This window comes from Ovis canadensis, chromosome 1 (genome assembly GCF_042477335.2).
Source record: "Ovis canadensis isolate MfBH-ARS-UI-01 breed Bighorn chromosome 1, ARS-UI_OviCan_v2, whole genome shotgun sequence".
NCBI lineage: Eukaryota > Metazoa > Chordata > Mammalia > Artiodactyla > Bovidae > Ovis > Ovis canadensis.
This window is the reverse complement of record NC_091245.1, coordinates 112,501,058-112,526,362: the sequence shown is the minus strand read 5'-3', so window position 1 is coordinate 112,526,362 and position 25,305 is coordinate 112,501,058. Positions and strand designations below refer to the sequence as shown.

The window sequence follows — 25,305 nt, the reverse complement described above, 5'->3', positions numbered from 1 at the left end:
TTATTTCTACATCCTCACTTGTAGCTCTAGAAATATCCAATAGATACAGGGAGCAAGGAACACCTGCAGTGTTGTACTGCCCCTACTAGAATCAGCAAGAAGTCATCCTGCATCTGTCACTGCTGCTAAGTCGCTTCAGTCGTGTCCTACTCTGTGTGACCCCAAAGACGGCAGCCCATCATGCTCCCCCATCCCCGGGGTTCTCCAGGCAAGAACACTGGAGTGGGTTGCCATTTCCTTTCACTTTCATCCTGCATGGGTGTGTGCTAAGTCACTTCAGTCGTGTCCCACTCTGTGCGATCTCATGAACTGTAGCCTGCCAGGCTCCTCTGTCCGTAGGATTCTCCAGGCAAGAATACTGGAGTTGAGTTTCCATGCTCTCCTACAGGGGATCTTCCCAACCCAGGGATCAAACCCACGTATCTTGTGTCTCCTGCATTGGCAGGTGGGTTCTTTACCACTAGTGCCAACAGGGAGGTCCCACCTTTCATCCTAGGTGGTTGGGAATAGACTTTTCTATTCTCTGCTGGTTCAGATCTCAAATGCTTCAGCAAAACACTGGACAACAGCCCTTTTGCAAAATCCCAAGAGGAGCCAAAGTCCGAGCAAAGCCCACGCACGGTTCACTTCTGTCCCTTACCTTGATCTGTCATTTGCCCTATTCCTCAGATGGTTTCCCCGGGGCATCAGTGGTAAAGAATAATCCTGCTCGGCTTCTTTCTCATGGTTTGCTTTAAAGTCTTCCTTGGTTAACCTCACTTTGATTTGTGCATTCTACTTCAGTCTCATCTTTCCTTCTAGTCCGAAGATTGACTGTAGCTCGCAGGAAGGGAAGAGCTGAGTGAAGAAGACTGGGCTTGACTGGGGCTGCACATGACCTCAGGCAAATCTGACGCTGAGTTTCAGTTATCAAATACAAGTAGTAATCCCTGTTTTCCTCACCTCACAGGGCTCCAATATGATCAGGTAAATAGGGTGTCCTACACAGTTTCAGGTAGTGAGCTGACTCCATTTCCCCATGCTGATCTTCGGGGAGGGTAACTACTTCCAAGGCAGGAGCTCACAGATTGAGGAGAGTGGTTTTTATTGGTCATCTCCACGGTGAAAATCAGAAATGTCCCCAGTCTGAAACTGCTACAAATATGGTACATCAGGGACTGTGACTTTCCTATGGGTCTTCAAAGTGTCCTGGGTGGGCGAATAATTCATTTTGATTCAAGAAGGATGGGCCTGAAATTCTTAGACCAAAAGGGTGCAGAATACATTCATTTGGGTCAAATAACCTGTGAAAATAGGTTAGTAATACAATACTTGAATATAGGTTAATAATAATAATATTGATGTTCTGTGAGTAGGCCAATGTAAAGGTTTAAATAGTGAACTTACCCATAAGGGAGGAAGAGCTTGGGGGTGGAGGGGGGAGACCAATACTCAAACTGTGTAGATCTGATTTTCCACATTTTGTGCTCTCAGCCTACACCACACATGATCTACTTTCTACTCCTCAGATGATTTAGAGTTGGCTCAGGTCAGAAATCCCCTTGGGTGGGTGCTCTGGTTAATCAGGGTGTTTCCTGTCTGGGAAACCAAAGGCAGATATTCACTATCAGGGGTCTTTAACATTTTCTGAGTACCAATCCCTCGGAAAACCAGTAGAATCTATGGATCCTCTCACCAGAAAAGAGAACTAACACACATTCAAACAAAATTGTTTCTTTAATTCAAATTTACTGATTTCAAATTGAAGGATAATTGCTTTACAACATTGTGTCCATTTCTGCCATATATCAACAACACCGGGCTATAGGTATACGTATATTCCCGCCCTCACGGCCTTCCTCCCACCTCTCACCCCATCCCACCCCTCTAGGTTGTCATTTGCTCCCTGCGTCACACTAGAAATTTCCACCAACTGTCCAGTTTCACATATGGTGATGGATGTTAAAGGGCTACTCTCTCAATTCGTCCCACCCTCTCCCTCTGCCCCCATAACCAGGAGTCTGTTCTTAGTTTCTTAGTGGTTAATTAAAAAAAAAAAAACTGAACGGATGGGGCTTCCTGTTTTTGGTCCCCAGGCCCCACCTATGAGTTGCTGGTTGGAGAGTTCTAACCTTAAGCCGTGAATTAAAGGTATCTTTGGTCTCTTTCTGGCTTGGCTCTGGTCTGTGTCCAGAGTCCCCTTAAAATTCTGAAGAAGAGGACCATGTGCTCCAGAAGGCGGGAGTGGTCTCTGACTCTGGAAATTCTACTGCTGCCTCTCTTGTTCCTGGCAACCAGCATACAAGGTACTTTCCACAGATTGTCTGCCTGTAACTGTGCACTGGAGGCCCAGTGAGATGGAAAAGGGAATACGGGTGTCTCTCCACCTGAAGTGGAGTAGTGGCTCCAGGCAGCAAGGATTTTCATCCTGGAAGCGGGGTTGGGGAGTCTTCCTTAAGCTTTGGAAAATCAGGCTCCATCTCTTGTCTCAAGCAGAAGCAACACAAATAGAACTTTGGTGAGATGGAGAAGTCCTCTCCCATTTCGTGCCATGGTTCGTCATCTGTGAAGCTTCTTTGCATTACAAAGAACAGAAGGCTGCAAGGGCAGCTGCCACACTGTAGGCTCTGGGATGCCTTGATCGTTGAGGCCTTCTTTGAGACCTCTGTCTATGCAAGGGGTTGTTTCATGAGCAAAAGTAAATAATGTCATTGCTCCAGAGAGAAATCAGAATTGTGGGAAAGTTGGGAAGGATGGCTCTGTCTAGGGTCGCTGAGTGGGAGTCTGAGCAGAGGCCTCAGTAGCAGGGAAACCCTGGAACATCTGATTAAAAGCTAAGTTCGTTCTGCCATGGTTGTGTTCTATCCCCTTGTGTGGCAACTTTCCTTTTCCTGTTACAGTTGTCCAGCCCTCCACTACCTGTCTTCCGAGGTCAGCTGAGAACTGAGAGCTAAGCTATTGCCTTTCTCGCTATTCCCCCTAATAAATACTTAAGCCTTTTTCATTAAAGGTGCTTTAATGCTCACTACTGTGGCAAAAATGAGTAAAAGTGAGTTTGGGCACGGGAAACAAATATAACATTTTAAAATTATGATAGTATGTGACTCTGAGGCAGATGAGATAGCCATACTCAGGGGAAATCCTGGTGGCTACTCATGCAAGGCCTCTCAGGGTGGCAGGACATTTGATCTGGCTTATGACTGGCTTTGGGGGAGGAAGAAAATTTTTTTGCCTTTCTCGGATCTCTGACTGGTGTAAGAATGAAAGTGACATGAGATAAGCTAACAGGAGAAAATCAGAGTTTAATATTGTGTACATGCTTCCCTGGTGACTCAGAGGTTCAAGCATCTGCCTGGAAGGCAGGAGACCCGGGTTGGATCCCTGGGTCAGGAAGAGCCCCTGGAGAAGGAAATGGCAAGCCACTCCAGTACTCTTGCCTGGAGAATCCCATGGAGGGAGGAGCCTGATAGGCTGCAGTCCATGGGGTCACAAAGAGTTGGACACGACTGAGCGACTTCACATGGGTGAAACCCAGAAAAACCAAGTAACTTGCTAAAATGGCTGAAGCCCTCATCTTAAATACCATCCTCTGCTAAAGACGAAAGAGAATGTTGAGGCTGACAGTTTGGGGAGATTATCAGGAAAACACAGCAAATAAAGGTGAGGTTGTTAGGCAGATTTAAGTTAGTGCCTTCTGCATTGATAAGAGTTTCCAGAGATTTGGTCATCCTCCTCATCTGGTAAAGAGAGGGTGACACCTTTATTAATGGAGATTTCCCTTACAAATATAAATGTTTCTTATGACAGAGTAACTCGTACAAGGTTTTTAGAATGTTTACCATGTCTGCTCCTTCCTTAGAAAACAACCTACTTGAAACAATTAATATGCCAAAGAGACACATCTTAGGGTGGCACATTCTGCTCCCCTACACTACGTCTGGAGACATGCTGTCTTCAGGCCTCCTGTGGCTGTGTGAGCTCCATGGGGCTTACTCAGCTCATAGGTCACTAATATGACCTTGGGAGTAGGGGCTGGTATGAAGTATTCATCCAATTGTTGGGAAAGATAGACATGCCAAGAGAAGCGGACTATCTCAGTGCTTTGTCTAGACATGAGGCCATTGTGTCTAAATCTCTTCATGTGCAGAGTACGCCTGCAGATAGTTCTTTTATCTTCAGTTTATGAGTCCCTCACCCCAAAGCCTGGTGGCACCGTGGTTGTACAAAAAAACCCACCTGCCAATGCAGGGGATGTGGGTTCAATCCTTGGGTCAGGAAGACACCCTGGAGAAGGAAATGGCAACCTACACCAGTATTCTTGCCTGGGAACTCCCAAGGGCAGAGGAGGCTGGTGGGCAACAGTCCATGGGGTCACAAAAGACTTGGACATGACTGAGTGATAAAACAACACCCCATAACCACATTTTGTCTAAATTCAACTTTGTGCTTTGCCTTGGAGGAGGTGCTTTCTCTCTTGCCTCTAGCCCTATATACATGCCTTTCCTTCTGCCTGAAATGTCCTGCATGCCCCCTCTCCAGCCCCTCCCATTCTTCTGTCACTTCCTCGCAGAAGCCTCAGGTTCCAGGTTATGGCTGGTGAACTGCTTGGCTGTCTGCTTCCTGGATCTCTTGAGCACAGGGACCTTGTCCATTGCTGAACCTAATACAGTGCCTAGCACGTGGCATGGGATGAATAAATAATTGTTAATCCTACGAATGAATGACATCAAAGAAGTTCCATTCAGGCTATCTGTCCAGATCTTCCTGGGGGTATCATTATTCTTTTTTTCCCAGTAATGCATGTTTTTGTGGAGAAATTTGAGAAGTATTTTTTAAATCTCTTCTTTTGGCCCTCCTCAGACTTGAGTTTCTCAGCTCTCTGATCTCTAGGCCCACTCCTCACTAGCAGGCATCTTCCTTGTCTCCCTCTAGCACCACAAAGTGCAATAGAAATAGCTTATTCTGGGAATCAGAAAACGTATCTTCTTTTTTCTTAATTTGATTTTTAATTGGAGGATAATTGCTGTAAGACCTTTGTTCTGAGTTCTAAGCCATGGGGTTTCCTATAAATCGTAAAAGCTTCCTGAGTCTCAATTTTCTCAACTCTATTATGGGTATAATGATATGCCCCCCATTTTGTCAAGGGGTTATTATTAAGATCAATGGAATAAAGAATGTGAAATTGCTCTGTGATTGTGACCACAATACCACAATACAATTTGAGAGAGATAAGAGCCAGGAATATCATCAGGAAATTCCAAAGCCCAGTGCTCTCTCCTGGGCCACAGAACTGAATCTCTGCTTTCTAACCATCTTCAAACACATTTCCAAAATCTAACTCCTCATCTTGGTTCCAGCTATCCATTGCTGTGTAATAAACCTCCACAAACCTGGGGCTTCCTCAACATGCATTTGGTCACTGTCATCTGGCCGATTAAATTCATGAGACTTCCCATCTCAGGAAAGAGCACTGTACTCTTCATCTTGCCCCATGACATGCATCTGAAGTCTTGTTGCCTATTGCCGAATTACTTCCCTGAAAGGTTTGTACACGTTTGCTAAACAGTTTATCTCAGTAGAGAGCTGCATGTAACTCCATGTCAGTATCTGTAAAACACTGCTTTTGATAAAATTTTATGAGAAACCACATGACTTGCTTTAGAGTATTCAGAATTTCCCCTTTACACTTCCTTCTTCCTGGGTAGACCTTTTTGTATGAAATTACCACTTGTTTTGGTCTGATTCCCCTCCCCTACACCATTTTAGTTTTACTTCTGTACAGACAAGAAACATGGGTAAGCGTAGGAAAGGTCTGCCTCATTTATAAACTGCACACAAATACAGTTACTTTATCCTAAGCATGCAGACACATGAACAGCTACTTCTTGTTAGAATTAAATCAAAGTAGTACTTTGAGTAGTTTTATATCGAATAAAATATGGAATTGTTAAAAGGCAAATCAAAATATTTTTCAATTAACTTTAAAATTAAAAAAAAACAAAAACATACCAGAAAAACAAATATATGTATGTATATATATGTATATATAAGAGAATAAGGAAGAAGTCAAGAGATACCTGGAGAGGCAGCTTTGGAGTTCAAAATGAAGCAGGGGAAAGTCTAACACAGTTTTGCCAAGAGAACACACTGGTCATAACAAACACCCTCTTCCAACAACACAGGAGACAACTCTACACATGGACATCACCAGATGGTCAATACCAAAATCAGAATGCTTATATTATTTTCAGCTGATGATGAAGCTCTATAAAATCAGCAAAAACAAGACCAGGAGCTGACTGTGGCACAGATCATGAAATCCTTATTGCAAAATGCAGACGCAAGTTGAAGAAAGTAGGGAAAACTACTCGGTCATGCAGGTATGCTGCTAAGTCCCTTCAGTCGTGTCCGACTGTGCAACCCCATAGAGGGCAGCCCACCAAGCTCCCCCATCCCTGGGATTCTCTAGGCAAGAATACTGGAGTGGGTTGCCATTTCCTTCTCCAATGCGTGAAAGTGAAAAGTGAAAGTGAAGTCGCTCAGTCGTGTCCGACTCTTCGCGACCCCATGGACTGCAGCCTACCAGGCTCCTCCGTCCGTGGGATTTTCCAGGCAAGAGTACTGGAGTGGGGTGCCGTTGCCTTCATGCAGGTATGACCTAAATCAAATCCCTTGCAATTGTACAGTGGAAGCGACAAATATATTCAAGGGAGTAGATCCAATAGACAGAGTGCCTGAAGAACTATGGATGGAGGTTCATAACACAGTAGAGGAAGTGGTGATCAAAATCATCTCCAAGAAAAAGAAATGCAACAATGCAAAACGGTTGTCTGAAGAGGCCTTACAAATACCTGTGAAAAGAAGAGACTCGAAAGGCAAAGGAGAAAAGGAAAGATACACCCATCTGAATGCAGAGTTCCAAAGAATAACAAGGAGAAACATGAAATCCTTCCTAAAGTTATCAAAGTAAAGAATTCATTTGAATCAGTTCTGATGAGATGGATGAAACTGGAGCCGGTTATACAGAGTGAAGTAAGCCAGAAAGAAAAACACCAATACAGTATACTAACACATATATATGGAATTTAGGAAGATGGCAATGAGACCCTGTATGCAAGACAGGAAAAAAGACACAGATGTGTATAACGGACTTTAGGACTCAGAGGGAGGGGGAGAGGGTGGGATGATTTGGGAGAATGGCATTCTAACATGTATACTATCATGTAAGAATTGAATCGCCAGTCTATGTCTGATGCAGGATACAGCATGCTCGGAACTGGTGCATAGGGATGACCCAGAGAGATGTTATGGGGAGGGAGGTGGGAGGGGGGTTCATGTTTGGGAACGCATGTAAGAATTAAAGATTTTAAAATTTAAAAAATAAAAAACTTAAAAAAAAAGAAAGAATAGAGGAAAGCAACAGAATGGGAGAGACTGGAGATCTTTTCAAGAAAATTAGAGATACCAAGGGAACATTTCATGCAAAGATGGCCAAAATATAGTACAGAAATGGTATGGACCTAACAGAAGCAGAATATATTGAGAAGTGGCAAAAAAACACACAGAGGAACTATACAAAAAAGATCTTAATGACCCAGAAAACCATGATGGTGTGATCACTCATCTAGAGCCAGACATCCTGGAGTGTGAAGTCAAGTGGACCTTAGGAAGCATCACTATCAACAAAGCTAGTGGAAGTGATGGAATTTGAGTGGAACTATTTCAAATCCTGAAAGATGATGCTGTGAAAGTGTTGCACTCGATATGGCAGCAAATTTGGAAACCTCAGCAGTGGCCTCAGGATTGGAAGAGGTGTTTTTCTTCCAGTCCCAAAGAAAGGCAATGCCAAAAAATGTTTGAACTACCACACCATTGTACTCATCTCACACACTAGCAAAGTAATGCTCAAAATTCTCCAAGGGAGGCTTCAACAGTATGTGAACCAAGAACTTCCAGATAGTCAAGCTGGATTTAGGAAAGGCAGAGGAACCAGAGATCAAATTGCCAACCTCCATTGGATCATAGAAAACGCAAGAGAATTCCAGAAAAACATCTACTTCTGCTTCATTGACTATGGTTCATTGACACAACCTTTGACTGTGTGGATCACAACAAACTTTGGAAAACTGTCAAAGAGACGGGAACACCAGTCCACCTTACCTGCTTCCTGAGAAGCCTGTTTGCAGGTCAAGAGGCAACAGTTAGAACTGGACATGGAACAATGCACTGGTTCAAAACTGAGAAAAGAACACGTCAAGACTATATACTGTCACCCTGCTTATTTAACTTATATGTAGAGTACATCATGTGAAATGCTTGGCTGGATGAAGCACAAGCATAAATCAAGATTGCTGAGAGAAATATCAATAACCTCAGATATGCAGATGATACCACCCTTATGGCAGAAAGCAAAGAGGCATTAAAGAGCCACGTGATGAAGGGAAAAGGGGAGAATGAAAAAAACTGGCTTAAAACTCAACATTCACAAAATTAAGATCATGGCATTTGGTCCCATCAATTCATGGCAAATAGATGGGGAAGAAATGGAAAGAGTGACAGACTTTATCTGGTTGAGCTCCAAAATCACTGAAGATAGTCACTGCAGTCATGAATTTAAAAGACGCTTGCTCCTTGGAAGGAAAGCTATGACAAACCTAGACAGCATCTTAAAAAGCAGAGACATTACTTTCCTGACAAAAGTCTGTCTAGTCAAAGCTATGGTTTTTCCAGCAGTCATGTGTGGATCTGAGAGGTGGACAGTAAAGAAAGCTAAGCACTAAAGAATTGATGCTTTTGCACTGTGGTGTTGGAGAAGGGTCTTGAGAGTCCCTTGGACTGCAAGGAGATCCAACCAGTCAATCTTAAAGGAAATCAACCCTGAATATTTATTGGAAGATTGGTGCTAGAGCTGAAACTCCAGTACTTTGGCCACTTAATGTGAAGAGCTGACTCATTGGAAAAGACCCTGATGCTGGGAAAGATGGAAGGCAGGAGGACAATTGTCCTGATGACAGAGGACAATATGGTTGGATGGCATCACTGACTCAATGGACATGAGTGTGAACAAGCTCTGGGAGATGATGAAGGACAGGGAAGCCTGGAGTGCTGCAGTCCATGGGGTTGCAAAGAGTCAGACATGACTGAGTGACTGAACAATGACAGCAATGAAAGGAAAATATCAATGAATTTATCTGAATTTATTAGACAATCCTCTGTAATAGACTAAACCACTACTTTGATATCTCAAATTGTGCTACAATGTCTGTATGCTAATTTTTGCAATCTATAGTATAATAGTAATATTAATGCATCTTTATTCAACTTGTGACTGGATTATAGGATCCTTTTAGAAGAGTAGAATGTTTTTCCATTTTTTTATGGTTAATCAAGCATTCGTTCTACTGTTTCTATCTTGATGTGGCTTTTGAAGGCCACACTATCATTAGACATTTCATAGCAAAACTCACTGTTCCTTTTTAAATTCATTTTTATTTTATAGTGGAGTAGAGTTGATTTACAATATTGTGTTAGCTTCAGGTGTACAGCGAGGTGACTCTACTATACATATGAAAGTGAAAGTGAAAGTTGCGCAGTCGTGTCTGACTCTTTGCAGCCCCACGGACTATACAATCCATGGAATTCTCCCGGCCAGAATACTGGAGTGGGTAGCCTTTCCCTTCTCCAGGGAATTTTCCCAACTCAGGGATCATACCCAGGTTTCCCACATTGCAGGTGGATTCTTTACCAGCTGAGCTACCAGGGAAGCTATACGTATACATATATTCTTTCTTTTTTCATATCCTTTTCCCAAAACTCACTTTTCCTTTGCTATTCTCAAGCATGAGTCTCAGCCCATTTGAGGCTGCTGGGTTTTCATTTCAAGGTTTCTCTAGCTGCTTTTCATTGCTTTGTAGATACCTGAAACCATGAATGATACACTAAGCACTCTTTTGTGTTGTATCTTTTGAGAAACAACTTTCTGGGCAGCTTCTTCACTGCTCCTCTGCTGTATATGTCATAAGAGTCATCTTTGATTCTGTTATCCAGGACCCAACCGTAAGACTTCCCTGGTGGCTCAGATGGTAAAGAATCTGCCTGCAGTGCAGGAGACCCAGGTGAAATCCCTGGGACAGGAAGATCCCCTGAAGAAGGGAATGTCTACCGACTCCAATATTCTTGCCTGGGAATACCATTGACAGAGGAGCCTGGCAGGCTACAATGCATGGAGTTACAGAGAACTGGACACAACTAAGTGACTCACACACACAAGTGTAAGACAGGACTCCTACACTGGCCCAGGTGGGCACATTATGATACTTAAGAAACCATGATACTTAAGTTCATTGTTCACAAGTAACTAAGTGAAGTTGCTCAGTCGTGTTCGACTCTTTGCGACCCCATGGACCTTAGCCTTCCATGCTCCTCTGTCCATGGGCTTTTCCTGGCAATATACTGGAGTGGATTGCCATTTCCTTCTCCAGGGGATCTTCCCAACCCAGGGATTGAAGCCGGGTCTCTCCATCTGTAGAGAGACACTTTACCATCTGAGCCACCAGGGAAGTCCACAAGTAATTAAAAAAAAAAAAGTAACTCAAATTTCTACTTGAAGTCTCTCAAAAGATGTTAAAAGGAATACAATTTATAAGCTATAGCAATACTTCCTATCGTACACTTATCTGCCCTCTTCAGTCTTCTCAAACTATTCCATTCCTCTACAGCTCAGAGATTCTCATTCTCTTGAGCCATAATGTTACAGAACCTCTATTTTCTAAACCAACCCGAGTGGTTCCTCATAAAGGTCAAACAAATCTTAAGAAGTAAGCAAGAGGAGGGCTTCCTAGGTGGCCCAGTGATAAAGAATCCATCTGCAATGCAGGAGACACAGGTTTGATCTCTGGGTCAAGAAGATCCCCTGGAGGAGAAAACAGCAACCCATTCCAGTATTCTTGCCTGGAAAATCCCATGGACAGAAGAGCCTAGCAGGTTACAGTCCAAGAGCCTGCAAAGAGAAGAGTCAGATGTGACTGAGCAACTAACACACACACATACCAAGCAAAAGCAAGCTAAGTGGGATAAAAAATATGACTACTTGGAGGTTATTAGGAGATGAATGGGAACACTTATGTATAGATTTTTGTCCCATCCATTCTATATTAAACAAGAAATTTGAGCCAAGTATTCTGGGGATTCACAATTGAGTAAGACATGGTGTTCGCCTTTGAAACGTTCACAATCTCAGGGACTCTGTGTCTGTTATATCTTCCCCCTCCTCCTCACGCTTTAGTTTGAAGTTCTGTGGAACGTGTTGGGGATATCCTGGACAAACAAGATCTTAATGTTGTAAGTTCAGGTTCAGTCGCTCAGTCATGTCTGACTGTTTGTGACCCCATGGACTGCAGTATGCCAGGCTTCCCTGTCCTTCACCAACTCCTGGAGCTTGCTCAAACTCATGTCCTTTGAGTCAATGATGCCATCCAATCACCTCATCCTCTGTCATCCCCTCCTCTTCCTGCCTTCAGTCTGTCCCAGCATTAGGGTCTTTTCCAACAATTCAGCTCTTGGCATCAGCTGGCCAAAGTATTGGAGTTTCAGCTTCAACATCAGTCCTTCCAATGAATATTCAGAGTTGATTTCCTTGAGGATTGACTGGGTTGATCTCCTTGTGGTCCAAGGGACTCTCAAGAATCTTCTCCAGCACCACCATTTAAAAGCATCAATTATTTGGCACTCAGCCTTCTTTATGGTCCAACGCTCACATTCATACTTGACTACTGGAAAAACCATAGCTTTGACTAGATGGAACTCTGTCGGAAAAGTGATGTCTCTGCTTTTTAATATGCTGTCTAGGTTGGTCATAGCTTTTTTTCCAGGGAGCAAGCGTTTTTTAATTTCATGGTTGCAGTCACCATCTTCAATGATTTTGGAGCCCCTCAAAATAAAGTCTGTCACTGTTTCCATTTTTTCCCCATCTATTTGCCATGAAGTGATGGGATTAGATGCCATGATCTTACGTTTTTGAGTGTTGAGTTTTAAGCCAAATATTTCATTCTCCTCTTTCACTTTCATCAAGAGACTCTTCAGTTTCTGTTCATTTTCTGCCATAAGTATGGTGTCATCTGCATACCTGAGGTTATTGATATCTCTCCTGGCAATCTTGATTCCTACTTGGGCTTCATCCAGCCCAGGATTTCGCATGATGTACTCTGCATAGAAGTTAAATAAGCAGGGTGACAATATACAGCCTTGATGTACCCCTTGCTCAATTTTGAACCAGTCCATTGTCTCATGTCCAGTTCTAACTCTTGTTTCTTGACCTGCATACAGGTTTCTGAGGAAGCAGGTAAGGTGGTCTGGTATTCCCATCGCTTGAAGAATTTTCCACAGTTTGTTGTGATCCACAAAGTCAAAGTCTTTGGTGTCGTCAATAAAGCATAGGTAGCTGCTTTTCTGGAATTCTCTTGCTTTTTCTATGATCCAATAGATGTTGGCAATTTGATCTCTGGTTCCTCTGCCTTTTCTAAATCCAGCTTGAATATCTGGAAGCTCTTGGTTCACATACTGTTGAAGCCTCCCTTGGAGAATTTTGAGCATTACTTTGCAAGATGTGTGAGATGAGTGGAACTGTGCAGTTGTTCAAACATTCTTTGACATTGCCTTTCTTTTGGATTGGAATGAAAATGGACATTTTCTAGTCCAATGGCCAGTGCTGAGTTTTCCAAATTTGATGACGTATTGAGTGCAGCACTTTCACTGCATCATCTTTGAGGGGTAGCTCAGCTGGAATTCTATTGCCTTCACTAGCTTTGTTCTAAGTCATGCTTCCTAAGCCCACTTGACTCTGCATTCCAGAATTCTGGCTCTAGATGAGTGATCACACCATTGTGGTTATCTGGGTCATTAAGATCTTTTTGTATAGTTCTTCTGAGTATTCTTGCCACCTCTTCTCAATATCTTCTGCTTCTCTTAGGTCCATACCATTTCTGTCCTTTCTTGTGCCCATCTTTGTATGAAATGTTCCCTGTTTTATTATTATGAAGCAGACTTCATTCTCAGATGGAGAAATAATGTATATTATAACTGAGTCTGAATCATAACTTCAGTCTATATGCTCTGTATTCTTTATTCCTCAGTGAGTTCATCCTCATTTTTCTTTGCCCAAGGAAGTTTCAGGTAAGTTCTCTAGTCTTACGATGGTGCTGGGGACTCTTTCTTATAATCACATGTCCTAACCAAAGACCTGGTTTGTTTCTTTTTTACACATGCTGATGTTGTTTACTAGATCTAGCTTATAGGTGAAAGCCTCTGCAGGAGTTGCTGCAATTTTTTTTTTTTTTGCCCCCTTCCACCACATTCTATACTTTCAGATTCACAGATAGGCATTCGTTCCTAAAAAAATTCTAGTCCTTATTTTACCACTGTTTTGGCACAATAAAATGAGTTTAATGGCAGGTGTTAAACATGTCAATAAGCTATGCCACAGGATCCTTGGGGCTGGTGCACTGGGATGACCCGGAGGGATGGTATGGGGAGGGAGGTGGGAGGGGGGGTTCAGGATGGGGAACACGTGTACGCCCATGGCGGATTCATGTTGACGTGTGGCAGAACCAATACAATATTGTAAAGTAATTAGCCTCTAATAAAAAATATAAATTTAACTTTAAAAAATAGAATAAACTGAAGCATATGAAAAATTTTAAAAAGAACGTCTCAATAATTTATGCACAGTATAGAATTTATGGATACAAAAAATAATGTAGGTAATAATAATAAACAATACCTGACATTTATTATCTACTAACCAAAAGTTATGAACAACCTAGATAGCATATTAAAAAGCAGAGACATTACTTTGCCAACAAAGGTCCATGTAGTCAAAGTGAAAGTGAAATCGCTCAGTCGTGTCCGACTCTTTACGACCTGTGGACTATAGCCCACCAAGCTCCTCCATCCATGGGATTCTCCAGGCAAGAATACTGGAGTGGGTTGCCATTTCCTCCTACAGGGGATCTTCCCAACCCAGGGATTGAACCCAGGTCTCCCACATTGCAGGCAGGCGCTTTTAATCTTTACATCACCAGGGAAGCCCTTGACTAGCCCATCTACTCAAGGCTATGGTTTTTCCAGTGGTCATGTATGGAATTGAGAGTTGGACTGTGAAGAAAGCTGAGTGCCAAAGAATTGATGCTTTTGAACTGTGGTGTTGGAGAAGACTCTTGAGAATCCCTTGGACTGCAGGGAGATCCAACCAGTCCATTCTGAAGGAGATCAGCCCTGGGATTTCTTTGGAAGGAATGATGCTGAAGCTGAAACTCCAGTACTTTGGCCGCCTCATGCGAAGAGTTGACTCATTGGAAAAGACTCTGATGCTGGGAGGGATTGGGGGCAGGAGGAGAAGGGGACGACAGAGGATGGATGGCTGGATGGCATCACCGATTCGATGGACATGAGTCTGAGTAAACTCTGGGAGTTAGTGATGGACAGGGAGGCCTGGTATGCTGCAGTTCATGGGGTCGCAAAGAGTCGGATACAACTGAATGACTGAACTGAACTGAACTGAATCTTCCAAGTATTATACCAAGTATTTTATGTGTATTGATTGTTTGAATTAATCAAATTATATTCTAAACATTTTATTTCTGTTACTCTGGATCAGGGTTCTTTAGAGAAAAAGAATCAATGGGATATACAAAGAGAGTGAGTCTCACACAGTTTCCCAAGTGGCCCTAGTGGTAAAGAACTCGCCAGCCATAGCACGTTAGACGTAAGAGATGTCAGTTTGATCCCTGGGTCGGGAAATTACCCTGGAGAAGGGAATGGCAATCCACTCTAGTATTCTTGCCTGGAGAATAGACAGGGACACAGGAGCCTGGGGGGCTACAGTCCATGAGGACACACAGAGTCAGACATGACTGAATTGACTTAGCACACACACATAGTTATGGAAGCATAATCCATATTCTGTACTTCTCTGGAGAAGTTCCATAATCTGCCACCCGTAAGATGAAGGCCAAGAAAGTTCCTTGTGTAGTTTCAGTAGAAATCCACAGATCTGAGAATATATAGACTCACAATTTGAGTTTCTACACTCTGTAATCTTCATTCTCAGTAGACTCTACTTCATTCATCCTTCCACAAGAGGCTTCAGAGAAGCCAGTGGTCTAAGCTCTAGTTCAAGTCCTAAGGTCCAAGGACCAGGGGCACTGATGCTCAAGGGTAGAAGAAGATGGAATACCCCAACTCACAGTAGAAAGAAATTTGCTTTTATTCTTTCCTTTTTGTCCAATTCTGGGCCTTAGCAAGTTGGATGATGCTTACCCACATTGGTGAGGGTGATCTTCTCTACCCAGTCAAATTTGAAGTACCAATTCAAATGCTAATCTCTCCTGAAAAAAACCTTACAGACCATCCAGAAAGAGTGTATTACAAGCTATCTGGGCATCCTTTAACTCAGTAATCTTGATACATGAACTTCATCATCACACACTCTGTAAGATAAACTAAAATGAAGGCAGAGAGGTCAGGTAAAATGTTCGTAGTTACACAGCTATTAAGTGACAGGGTCAGGATTTGAATAGTCTAATTCCTGAGCCCATGTTCTTAACTACCATTCTACAATGGAAATGACTTTAATTTATAAGATTCATTTTCTGTCCTTAGGAAGCTTCTAGTCTGGTGGTAAAGGTAAGTAACAGGTATTAAATGGATGACTTTAATATGATCTGAGTTTTAACATATAGGCATGAACAGGATGTTGCAGCTGTCCCTCCCCCTTCCTTTACCATGTATGCATAATGATAAAAAAAAAAACGCCATCCTGGTAGATGGCGGTGACTTCCTCCTTAGAAATAAAGAGGTTACTTGTGGGTTGTGCTATATTCTTCAGCATATTTTTGAGACTTGATGGAGAGTCTACCAAGGATACCTAAGCCAACAGTTTTCAACCAGAATGAAGGAGGTAAGATTTTTGCCTCCCTGGGAGTATTTGGCATTGTCTGGAGACATTTTTGAAGATCCCAACTGGAATGATGTTACTGGCATCTACTGAGCTGAGGCCAGGGAGGCCACTACACATCTTATAATACACAAAGACATCTCTGCAAAAGGATTTCCTGGCCCAAAATGTCAATAGTGCCAAGGCTGAGAAACACTGACCTAGGCTGCCCTTTATCACCGCTTTTATTAACTCACATGGAAACAAGCAATGGAATGAGAACAAGTCTAGAATACGTGTCCAATAATTTAGGAATCCTAAATAGAATATATGCTCCTGAAGAGGCTGAATGGTCTAAGAGGTGAGAGACTCTGTCTACCTTGCTGGTGTTGGAGCCTGGCACATGACCTGGCATGTAGTCATTGTTCAAATATTGTCGTTTGGACTGACTGATTATGTCACAGAGATTATGGAGCGTGGGATGGACCAATCAGAAGCACTGTGGAAATTGATGCCTAAGTGTGTCTCTGAATGCAACAGGCATAGGTTAAATGCTCCATAACTAACTGTTCAACGGATAGTCGGAAGGATTAATGACTAGGAACTTGAAAGACCTGGGGCCATAGGTATTTTTAATCTTTATTCAAAAGAATGTTTTTGTAAATGATAGACATGTGGAAAGTAACAGCCTATGGGAAAACCCAAATGAACTTTTTTGCCAACCCCCAAAATAGGTGTAGATACAATGCTGAGCAATGTGAGGTTTTGTGTAACAGTATTTGAGGTAAGAGTGATAGAGATTTATTTCCGCTTTCCTCTACTATTAGCTTCATCCTATGGCTATTTCTCAGTGCAGGAGACATAAGAGACATGGGTTCTATACGTGGGTTGGCAAGATCTCCTAAAGAAGGGCATGTCAACTCCAATAGTCTTACCTGGAGAACCCGCATGGACAGAAGGGCCTGGTGGGCTCCAGTCCATAGGGTTGCAAAGAATCAGACATGACTGAAGCGACTCAGCACTCACTGCTCTTTCTCAGTCTGTACATTTATACAGAGATTTCTCTCATTTACAAGAGTTAGCAGACCTCCCTTCATCTTTATCTTCTGGCTATCATCATTTTCTTCTTGCCTTCATGAAACCAGGTCTTTAAGAACTGAGGCTTATACAATTTGGGGTGCTCTCATGAGAAAAAGAATAGAACTCTAAATGCAAATAGGAACGAAAATAAGTGTAGTTAGAATGAGAAAAGAAGTCCCAATGTGTGGCAAGTTTTTAAAACCTGAACAAATACAAAGATCACAAAAGCCAGAAAAATAGCACAATCTTTTTGTTAATAAAATGCTCACTCTTCTATAATACTTTGTCACTGAATAACTCTTGTTCCCCTTCATTTCAAACCTTGTGTCTCCTTTACTTCTTGCCTAGTGCTGTGTGTGCTCAGTTGCTCAGCCGTGTCTGACTCTTTGCAGCCCCATGGACCCGCCAGGCTCCTCTGTCCATGGAAGTTTCTGGACAAGAATATTGGAATAGTTTGCCATTTCCTATTCCAGGGGACCTTCCCAACCCAGGGATCGAACCCGTGTCTCTTGTGTCTGCTGCATTGGCAGGCGTATTCTAGCTGCCACTAATGCCAACTGGGAAGCCACTGCTAGAGAGCTAAACTGAGTCACAGAGAGCACAAGCACAGAGGGGAAAGGTAACTTATCATCTGATGTGAAAATGTCCTGGTATGAGAGTAAGGAAGGGAGGCAGGGCCAGCTCAGTGTCCCTTTTCTTTATCATCTAGGGTAGAATTAGATGGATTATAAGCACGTTGCCTATCCCCATGCCCACTTCTCAAGCTCTAAAGTGAAAAAGTGAAAGTGAAGTCGCTCAGTCGTGTCAGACTCTTTGAGACCCCATGGACTGTAGCCTACCAGGCTCCTCCATCCGTGGGATTTTCCAGGCAAGAGTACTGGAGTGGGTTGCTATTTCCTTCTCCAGGAGATCTTCCCAACCCAGGGATCGAACCTAGGTCTCCCACATTGCAAGCAGACGCTTTACCATCTGAGCCACCAGGGAAGACTCTCAAGCTCTCACTTTCACTGAATTCCTGATCAGGGATCAGGTCCTCTGATAAAGATCATACTCTCTCCCCCCAAGCAAAAATCTCTCCCTTCTTCCTTGTTGCACCAGCCCAGGCTTTGGGCTACTGGGCAGCTCTGCTTTCTCTAAAATGGGTCTCACTCATTCTGACTTTCATTGGCAGGCTATTCAAAATATGCAACCCCCGGTGACAATGTGAGTCTGCAAATCTCCAATCTGCCTATGAAAAACAGATCACTCGCCTGGTTTTATACTACTGACCAGAAGATTGTAGAGAGGGAATCTGGTGAGCCTACTAAGTACTTCGATACTAAATTTAAGGACAGGGCTACACTTGATTCTCAAAGTGGCACACTGCACATCCGCAAGGTCCAGAAGGAAGACAGCAGTACTTACCTCCTGAGGGTGCTGAAGGACAATGGACACGAGGAGGAATACAAGATCTCTCTGATGGTGCTTGGTGAGTTACGGTAACCAAAGGGCTAGTCCCCACTCTGGGACCCCAGAAAGATCACTGAGAAGCTTCCTGGTGATTCTGGGGACTCTCCATGGGAGGGGGAGAGAAAACCTCAGGACAGGCTTAATCCATTTCTCCTGGAGCCAGTTCCACTTGGAAGTGAGTCTGGGCCAGCAGACCCCAAAGTAGATAACTTTGGGACATTTGAAACCTCTTCTGACATTAGAGAGTCTAAGATTTGAAGAGGAAGGAGACAACAAAGATGGTTTCCTCTCTGTTCTCTTCATGTTCTCTTGTGATCAGTCCAAATAAGTTCTGAGTTCTTCTTCTTTTTCAATTGATTTTTTGGTTGTACTGGGTCTTCCTTGCTCCACGCAGACTTTCCTGAATTGTGGCAAGTGGGGGTTACTCTTTGTTGCGGTGCATGGGCTTCTCATTGTGGTGGAGTCTCTGGTTGTGGAGCATGGGTTCTAGGCATGTGGGCTTTAGTAGCTGTAGCTTGCTAGCCCTAGGATGTGTGGGCTTCAGTAGTTGTAATGCATGGGCTTAGTTGCTCTGCAGTATGTGGCATCTTTCTGGACCAGGGATGGAACCCATGTCCCCTGCATTGGCAGGCAGATTCTTAACCACTGGACCACACTTACTGGCTGTGTGACCTTGGTGAAAGATCTTGACATCTCTGTCCCATTAGGTAAGATTCTGTTGATGGCAAGTAATGGACACCAACTTGATATACCTTTAGCAAAAAAGGAGAATTTTTTTCTTAAGCTATGACTTCTTAAAGCAATGAAAGAAGTTTAGAAGAGTTGAAAAGGACTGAAGAGGAGGAAGAATGAGAGCCTGGCTCAGTCCAGAGCCTCTAGCCACTGGAATCTTTCATGTGAAAGTGGGTCCCTGCCAGTACAGACTATCTCTCTCAAAGTCTAGGCTTTCATGTCTCTTAGTTAAAGTCTCAAGAGAGAGAAATTGACTAGCCCATCTTGGTTCAGGTATGTGATTTAAACTCCTATGGTCCAAAGACTCAGCTTATAAGGCAGAAACTTGGTTCTTGGGGAGATTGTCAATTATGAGAGGAGGAGGGCTGGGCAGACATCCAAGGGAGATGTGCCCCTCAGAGACTTGAGTTCCTCATCATATTGTGAGGATAATTATAACTTTTTAGAATGTTAGGATTTTCAAAGTAGATAATGAAAGTGAAAACACTTTTAAAATGCTGGAACGTCCCTGGTTGTCCAGTGCTTAAGATTCTAGGCTTCCACTGCAGGGGGCGTGTTGAGTTCAATTCCTGGTTGGGGAACAAAGACCCCATATGCTGCATGGTGCAGTCAAAAATGATAAAATTATAACAACAAAAAAAATGTGCCAGAAGGTCTTGTGTCTGGTGAGGAGCCGTAAAAATGCTAAAATGCTGCAAAGAATGAAGAATATTGTATATATTCATGTCCCACTAACATGGGTCATGATGACCCTTGGTCTAAGGGGCTAGAATCACCTTCTTGCTCACTTCCTCCATATCATAATTCCTAAACTTGCAAGATGTACTAGTAACAGGAAATATTCAAAGGTTCCTACAGTGATTTAAAAAAAAAGGTCTCATATATACATCATTTACCAGTTTTTGTGGCAAATATTCCCATTTACAGCCAACTGTAAACTGCTATCAATTTCATTTTACAACCAACTTGCAAAATTTCTGAATATCCTACAAGCCATAAGCCTACGTGGCTTTAGTACACTTGCCTCTGGATAAGGCTCTGAGGATGCAATTAGTGGAAGGATCATCCTTCTTTCCAGCTCAGGAATTTCTGAAGCTCAAAGGGGGCATCTTGGAACCAGACTGCTCCATCTGGCTCTGGAGAGCTCAGGGCTGAGCTGGTTACTATGGGAAATGCCGAAGCTTTACTAGACTTGAGGCCAGACCACAGGAAATGAATAAGCATATGAAGATTGCTCATGTAAAGTATGCAAGAGGAGTCCAGCAATGTGATAAGGCTTCATGGAGGAGATGGATCTCGAGTTCATGAGGTCAGATTGGTAGAGCTTCCATCGCCCCTCACAGACATACAACCCAGAAGCCAGCTCGGATTGGGTCAATTCTCTGCTACATTTTAATCCTATGACTTCTGAGCTGCATTGATTCTGCAGGTGTTTTACCCTTGACCAGAAGGAGAAGACCTCAGAGGATTTCAGGTAAAGCAGTCCTAGTCAAGGAAGGAGCAGATGATGGGAATACATCTCAACCCATCTGCCCGCAGGATGAAAGCAGTGATGATGCTGTGACCTTCAACATGCTTACATCACACGCAGCAAAGGCACTTACTCACAGATGATGGTACTGTATCTTACTAACATTGTGCTATGAAGTAGGGTCATTTCCATGTGAGAAGGCGTTCAGAGGGTTAGTTGTCTTGCCTCTCAGAGCCACTCTCTCAGAGCCAAGTCCAGGACCCAAGCTTGTCTCACTGTGAAGGGAGTATTTTGTCTTTTCTGTTGCATAACAGCTTCATCCCTACATACATCCATTCCTACATCCATTCACCTTTCCCTTTCATCAGGATACCTGCTCTGTGGCAGGCACTGAGATGCCAAAGTTAACAGATGCAATTCATCACTACCAGCTTGCGCTGGGAGATCCATGAGGCTCTCTGTAGTTCTGCCAGAGTTCAGGAAAGGTGTAGAGTGGTAGCTCTTACAGGACTCTCATTGTATCTGAGCCCAAGAACTCTTGAAGGACTGACTGATGGGCTAAGGTGCCAAATGTGGGTCATTGCTAGAGAAGGGGCCCTGAATAGCTCAGACAGTTGGAATATCAAGTACAACTCTAGCTGATCTCTGTGCTAAAACTCTGCTGTTCTTTCTCGCCCACAGATGGGCATAACTCCATTTTATTTCTGGGTAACTGGCTCCCCCTTCTGGATTCAGTTTAGCTTCACACCAAGGAGTAGCTCTTTCCCTCTGAAGCCTATAGAGGTCAAAATTGCCCACTAGCTCCCTCTACAGGGCCCTCTTCTCCATAGCTGCTCCTCAGGACCTCCCTTTGCAATTTGTTGGCTAAACCCTCCCAGCATAAAAGCTTCATAAATGCATAAACCCATTGTCTCATCTTATAACCTCTTCATCTTCAGACCCTGTACCGAAGCCTGAAATAAATGTTAACATGACACAGAAAATGAACACCTGCAACCTGACGCTATCCTGTGGGATCCAGGGCCATTCTGTAACCTATACTTGGTATTGGGAATCAGGGTCCTTTCCAAAACAGCTACAGAGCAGTGTGCTTGAAGATGTCCACACGCCAGAAAGCTACTCAAAGTCTTATACCTGCCAAGTCAGCAATCCTATAAGCCGCCAAAACAACACAATCCACTTCACTTCACCCTGTGTACAAGGTAAGAGTCTCTGCCAAGGGAGCTGAGGTGGGCACAGGGTAACTAGTTTTCTCTTGAATGAAGAAAAGTGTGGGGATCTTTTCCTGCTGCCTGTCATAGAGTTTGGTGGAGAATCCCAAAGGCACCAGTGAGGTGTGGTAGACTTGGATTCTCCTTGTGTCTCTGACATGGTCTCTCAGCAAGCTTCCCTCACCTTTGTGGAGCTCAGTGTCCTCACCTGCAAAGGGCTCTCATGTCCCCTTTGCCTGCCCTGCTTTAATAAGTGCATGGTCCTGGAATCTGAGGGCAGGGTCCTTGCAGGATAAACTGAGATTTCAAGATGAGTAGGGAGGAAAACGGCAAGTAGAGGAACAGTCCAGATAGTGTTGTACAGCAACATAAAGGTGTTTCTGGTAGATAGCAAAGGAAAGAAGGGCCAAGAAGTGGTTGAGGAGGAGTGAGGAGCAAAAGAAAGAAGGGCCAAATGGATGAATATGAGTGGGAACGAGTGGTGAGCAGCAGAGCCTGGCCCTAGGACTGAGATTCTCTGCTCTTCCCAGGTGTATGCCCCTTGATAAAGTCGGAAAGGCAAACTCTGGCTTTCCTGTTTGAGATTTCTCTATTTCCTGGGAGGCCCCACTCAATAGAGCATCACTCCTGGCTCTCTCTCAAGCCTACACAGGTCCAATTGTGGGGTAGCTACGATTATAGATTTTGGAATCAATCACACCTGGGATTAATCCTGTGACTATTACTTATTAGCTAAACAAGTGACTAAGCTTCTACAAGTCATGTCCTTCTTAAATAAGACAAAATAATAGTTCTTATCTCATACTGTTCTGAGAATTAAATTAGACAATACAGGTAACTACCTAGCACAGGATCTAGGAAGCCTTCAGTGAGTGGTGGTTAAATTAGACCCACCAAGTCCTTTTAATTCTAGAGACACTAGGGATTTGGGGGGCCAGCTGATAAATTTGAATCACTCTCTTCAGCATTCTAGGCCCTGTACTCTCCACACACCTGGAATCACATCCCCAAGCCCTGGTGTATACATCTCTCCAGAATAACTCGTACCCGTGGTGCCAACATTTACCTGAGACCCTCTGCACGCCCAGTCACCAGGGATCGCGGCTCCTGGGGACATGGCTCTTCCATGGTCTTCCTGGACCCAGACTACCCTGCTCACCTATGCTGATTTCTTTGCCTCTGCTCCTATATGTGAACGATAGAAACTACAAGTTCTGTGTTCTTCCCAACCAACTGGTCATGTCTTCCAGTCTTTCATGATAATGCCCTGCTTCTCTACCACTGAAGATCCAGTATAAGACTTTGGTGTCTGACCATGAGACCACCAGTTGGCTGGGTGGTTCTAAAATCACCTTTATGTCAACACCATATCCTGAGATCCAGAAAAAGGAAGAGACACAGTCCTTGTTCTTTATAGAATGAAAGTGACTGCCCATTCACAGAGAGGATGAAAGCAATAATACATTTCTTTTTTGAGGTCTAAGCCCGTCTTGTTACTTTTCAGCTACCTCAATTATCCTAGAAGAGCATCCTTAATTCCCCTTCCAGAATTTATCACTCTCCTCTCCTCCTCTCCCTTGCCCTACACTTCTCTATCTCTTAGTTTCCCTTTCTTTTTTTCCTTCCCTACCAAGTTGGTAGTGATCAACAGGCAATCCTTTCTCCCCTAAACTTAGCATACAGTATCATATAAACTACTGCACTTGAAGGTCTGCCCTACTTAACTGCTGTCCAGTGTAGGAGAATGATTCTTTGCTAAGCCCACAGACATGCCAAGATGATCTTCATGTACAGGACTCAGCAAAGCCAGTAATATTTAGAGGATTTCTGTGTTCTTTCTACTTTGCATCTGGGAGATTGAGCTCTTGCTCATCTGGGAAAAAGGATGTGCAGGGCACACTGTGCCTGGATTCAGAGAGGAGACACACTCCCTTGCTATGGAAGCTCCCACGCCAAAGTCCAGCACCCCCTCCCCTTCTCAACAAATTAATCAGGACACATAAATGTTTTGCATTTTCTTACTCTTTCAGCCTCCTCCTCTGGAGTAGCTTGGACGGCAACTTGGCTAGTGATCATGGTAACCACTCTTGTCAATCTCCTCTGGACCTGAGAAGAGCTAACTAGAGTGAAACTTCAAGAATGCAAGATCTTGCCCTCACCTCATTGGCAATCGGCTCTTAACCAGGACAGAAGCTCTGGCTATATGGAATAAGGGAATGGACTGAGATGTCTAAAAGAACATTCACATGAAGTTTTTATAATCACAGTAATATTTTATTTTATGTTTTCTAATTGTTTTTCCAGCATACATATACATATGTGCTTTCCCACCACAAATGGGCAGAACATAATCTGCAATGTTTTGTTTCAATAAACAATGCTATAATTGTCAAAACTGATTATTGATCCCTAGGATCCAAAAAGCCCATCAAATCGACAAAGCTCTCTCACCATGGTCTTTCATTATAGGATGGCAAGAGCTCCCAGGCCCACCACTGGCATAACAATGGGAATTTTTGCTCTTTGTTTGCCTCCTCTGTGGTTCTTCATGGGCCTGGAGCTGATAGGGTCACTAAAAGACAATTTTCCCTTTCAACAAACTGTCCTACCACAGATCACTTCCTCTTTACATCAAACCAACATTACCTCTCCCTCCCCTTATCATGTCTGTGGCAGAGACAATACCATGTGTTCATCAAACCCTTTCATTTTCTTCCTAGACTTGGATGGTTAATTTTACGTGTAAATTTGACTGGGCCACAGAGGCACCCGGTCACAGGCCAAACCTTATTCTGGGTGCCCCTGAGGGTGTTTCTGGGTGAGATTAACGTTTGAATTAATAGGCTTAGTAAAGCAAATTATCCTTTCCAGTTGGGGGGGGGGGGTGGGAGCGAATCTCACCCTATCAGTTGAAGCTTGAAAAACACAAAAAGGCAGGGAACACTTTCAAGTTGATGTTGGAATAAAACAGGGAGACCACCTTCCCCCCAACAAATACATCAAAAACTCATGTGTATGTGAAACAGCCCCACAGGACATCTTCTGAATGCTGGCAGAGGATCCCAGACTTCTAAAAAGGCAAACCAGTCCCCTCAGAGTGAGGTAGGGGAATAGTTAAAGACAAAAAGGGACACAAAGGATATCAGGTTGGGGACCTGCACCCCCGGGGAGTGAGTACTGAAGGAGAAAAGTCCATACACTAGGAAACCCCCTCACAGGCGGGTTCAACTTGGAACCTCAGAGGGCAGCGAAACAGCACATGCTCAGAAGGCAAAACGGAGAGACTTCACACAGAGATCATGCGCAGCAGCACTTCCCAGCTGAGAACAGGCTCACATGCTCATGCCCGCTGTGGAGAGTGGGGCTGGGTTGCAGAGGCTCAGGTTTTGAGGGCTGGACCTCAGGGAGAGACCCAGGGTTGACTGCCATGAAGATACTCTGATGGCACTGAG

General features: G+C 43.6%; 1 protein-coding gene across 1 annotated transcript in view; it reads left to right on the top strand.

Annotated features, from left to right (window-relative positions):
- Nucleotides 1–24,248, top strand: part of LOC138416614 (CD48 antigen-like) — a 78,268-nt gene extending 54,020 nt beyond the window's left edge. The window contains exons 4-6 of the mRNA XM_069546117.1: nucleotides 18,162–18,458; nucleotides 21,581–21,844; nucleotides 23,884–24,248. Of these exons, the coding sequence (XP_069402218.1) occupies nucleotides 18,162–18,458; nucleotides 21,581–21,844; nucleotides 23,884–23,963 (641 nt within the window). The 3' untranslated portion in view covers nucleotides 23,964–24,248. The remainder of the gene's footprint in view (nucleotides 1–18,161; nucleotides 18,459–21,580; nucleotides 21,845–23,883) is intronic.
- The last annotated feature ends 1,057 nt before the right edge of the window (nucleotides 24,249–25,305 follow it).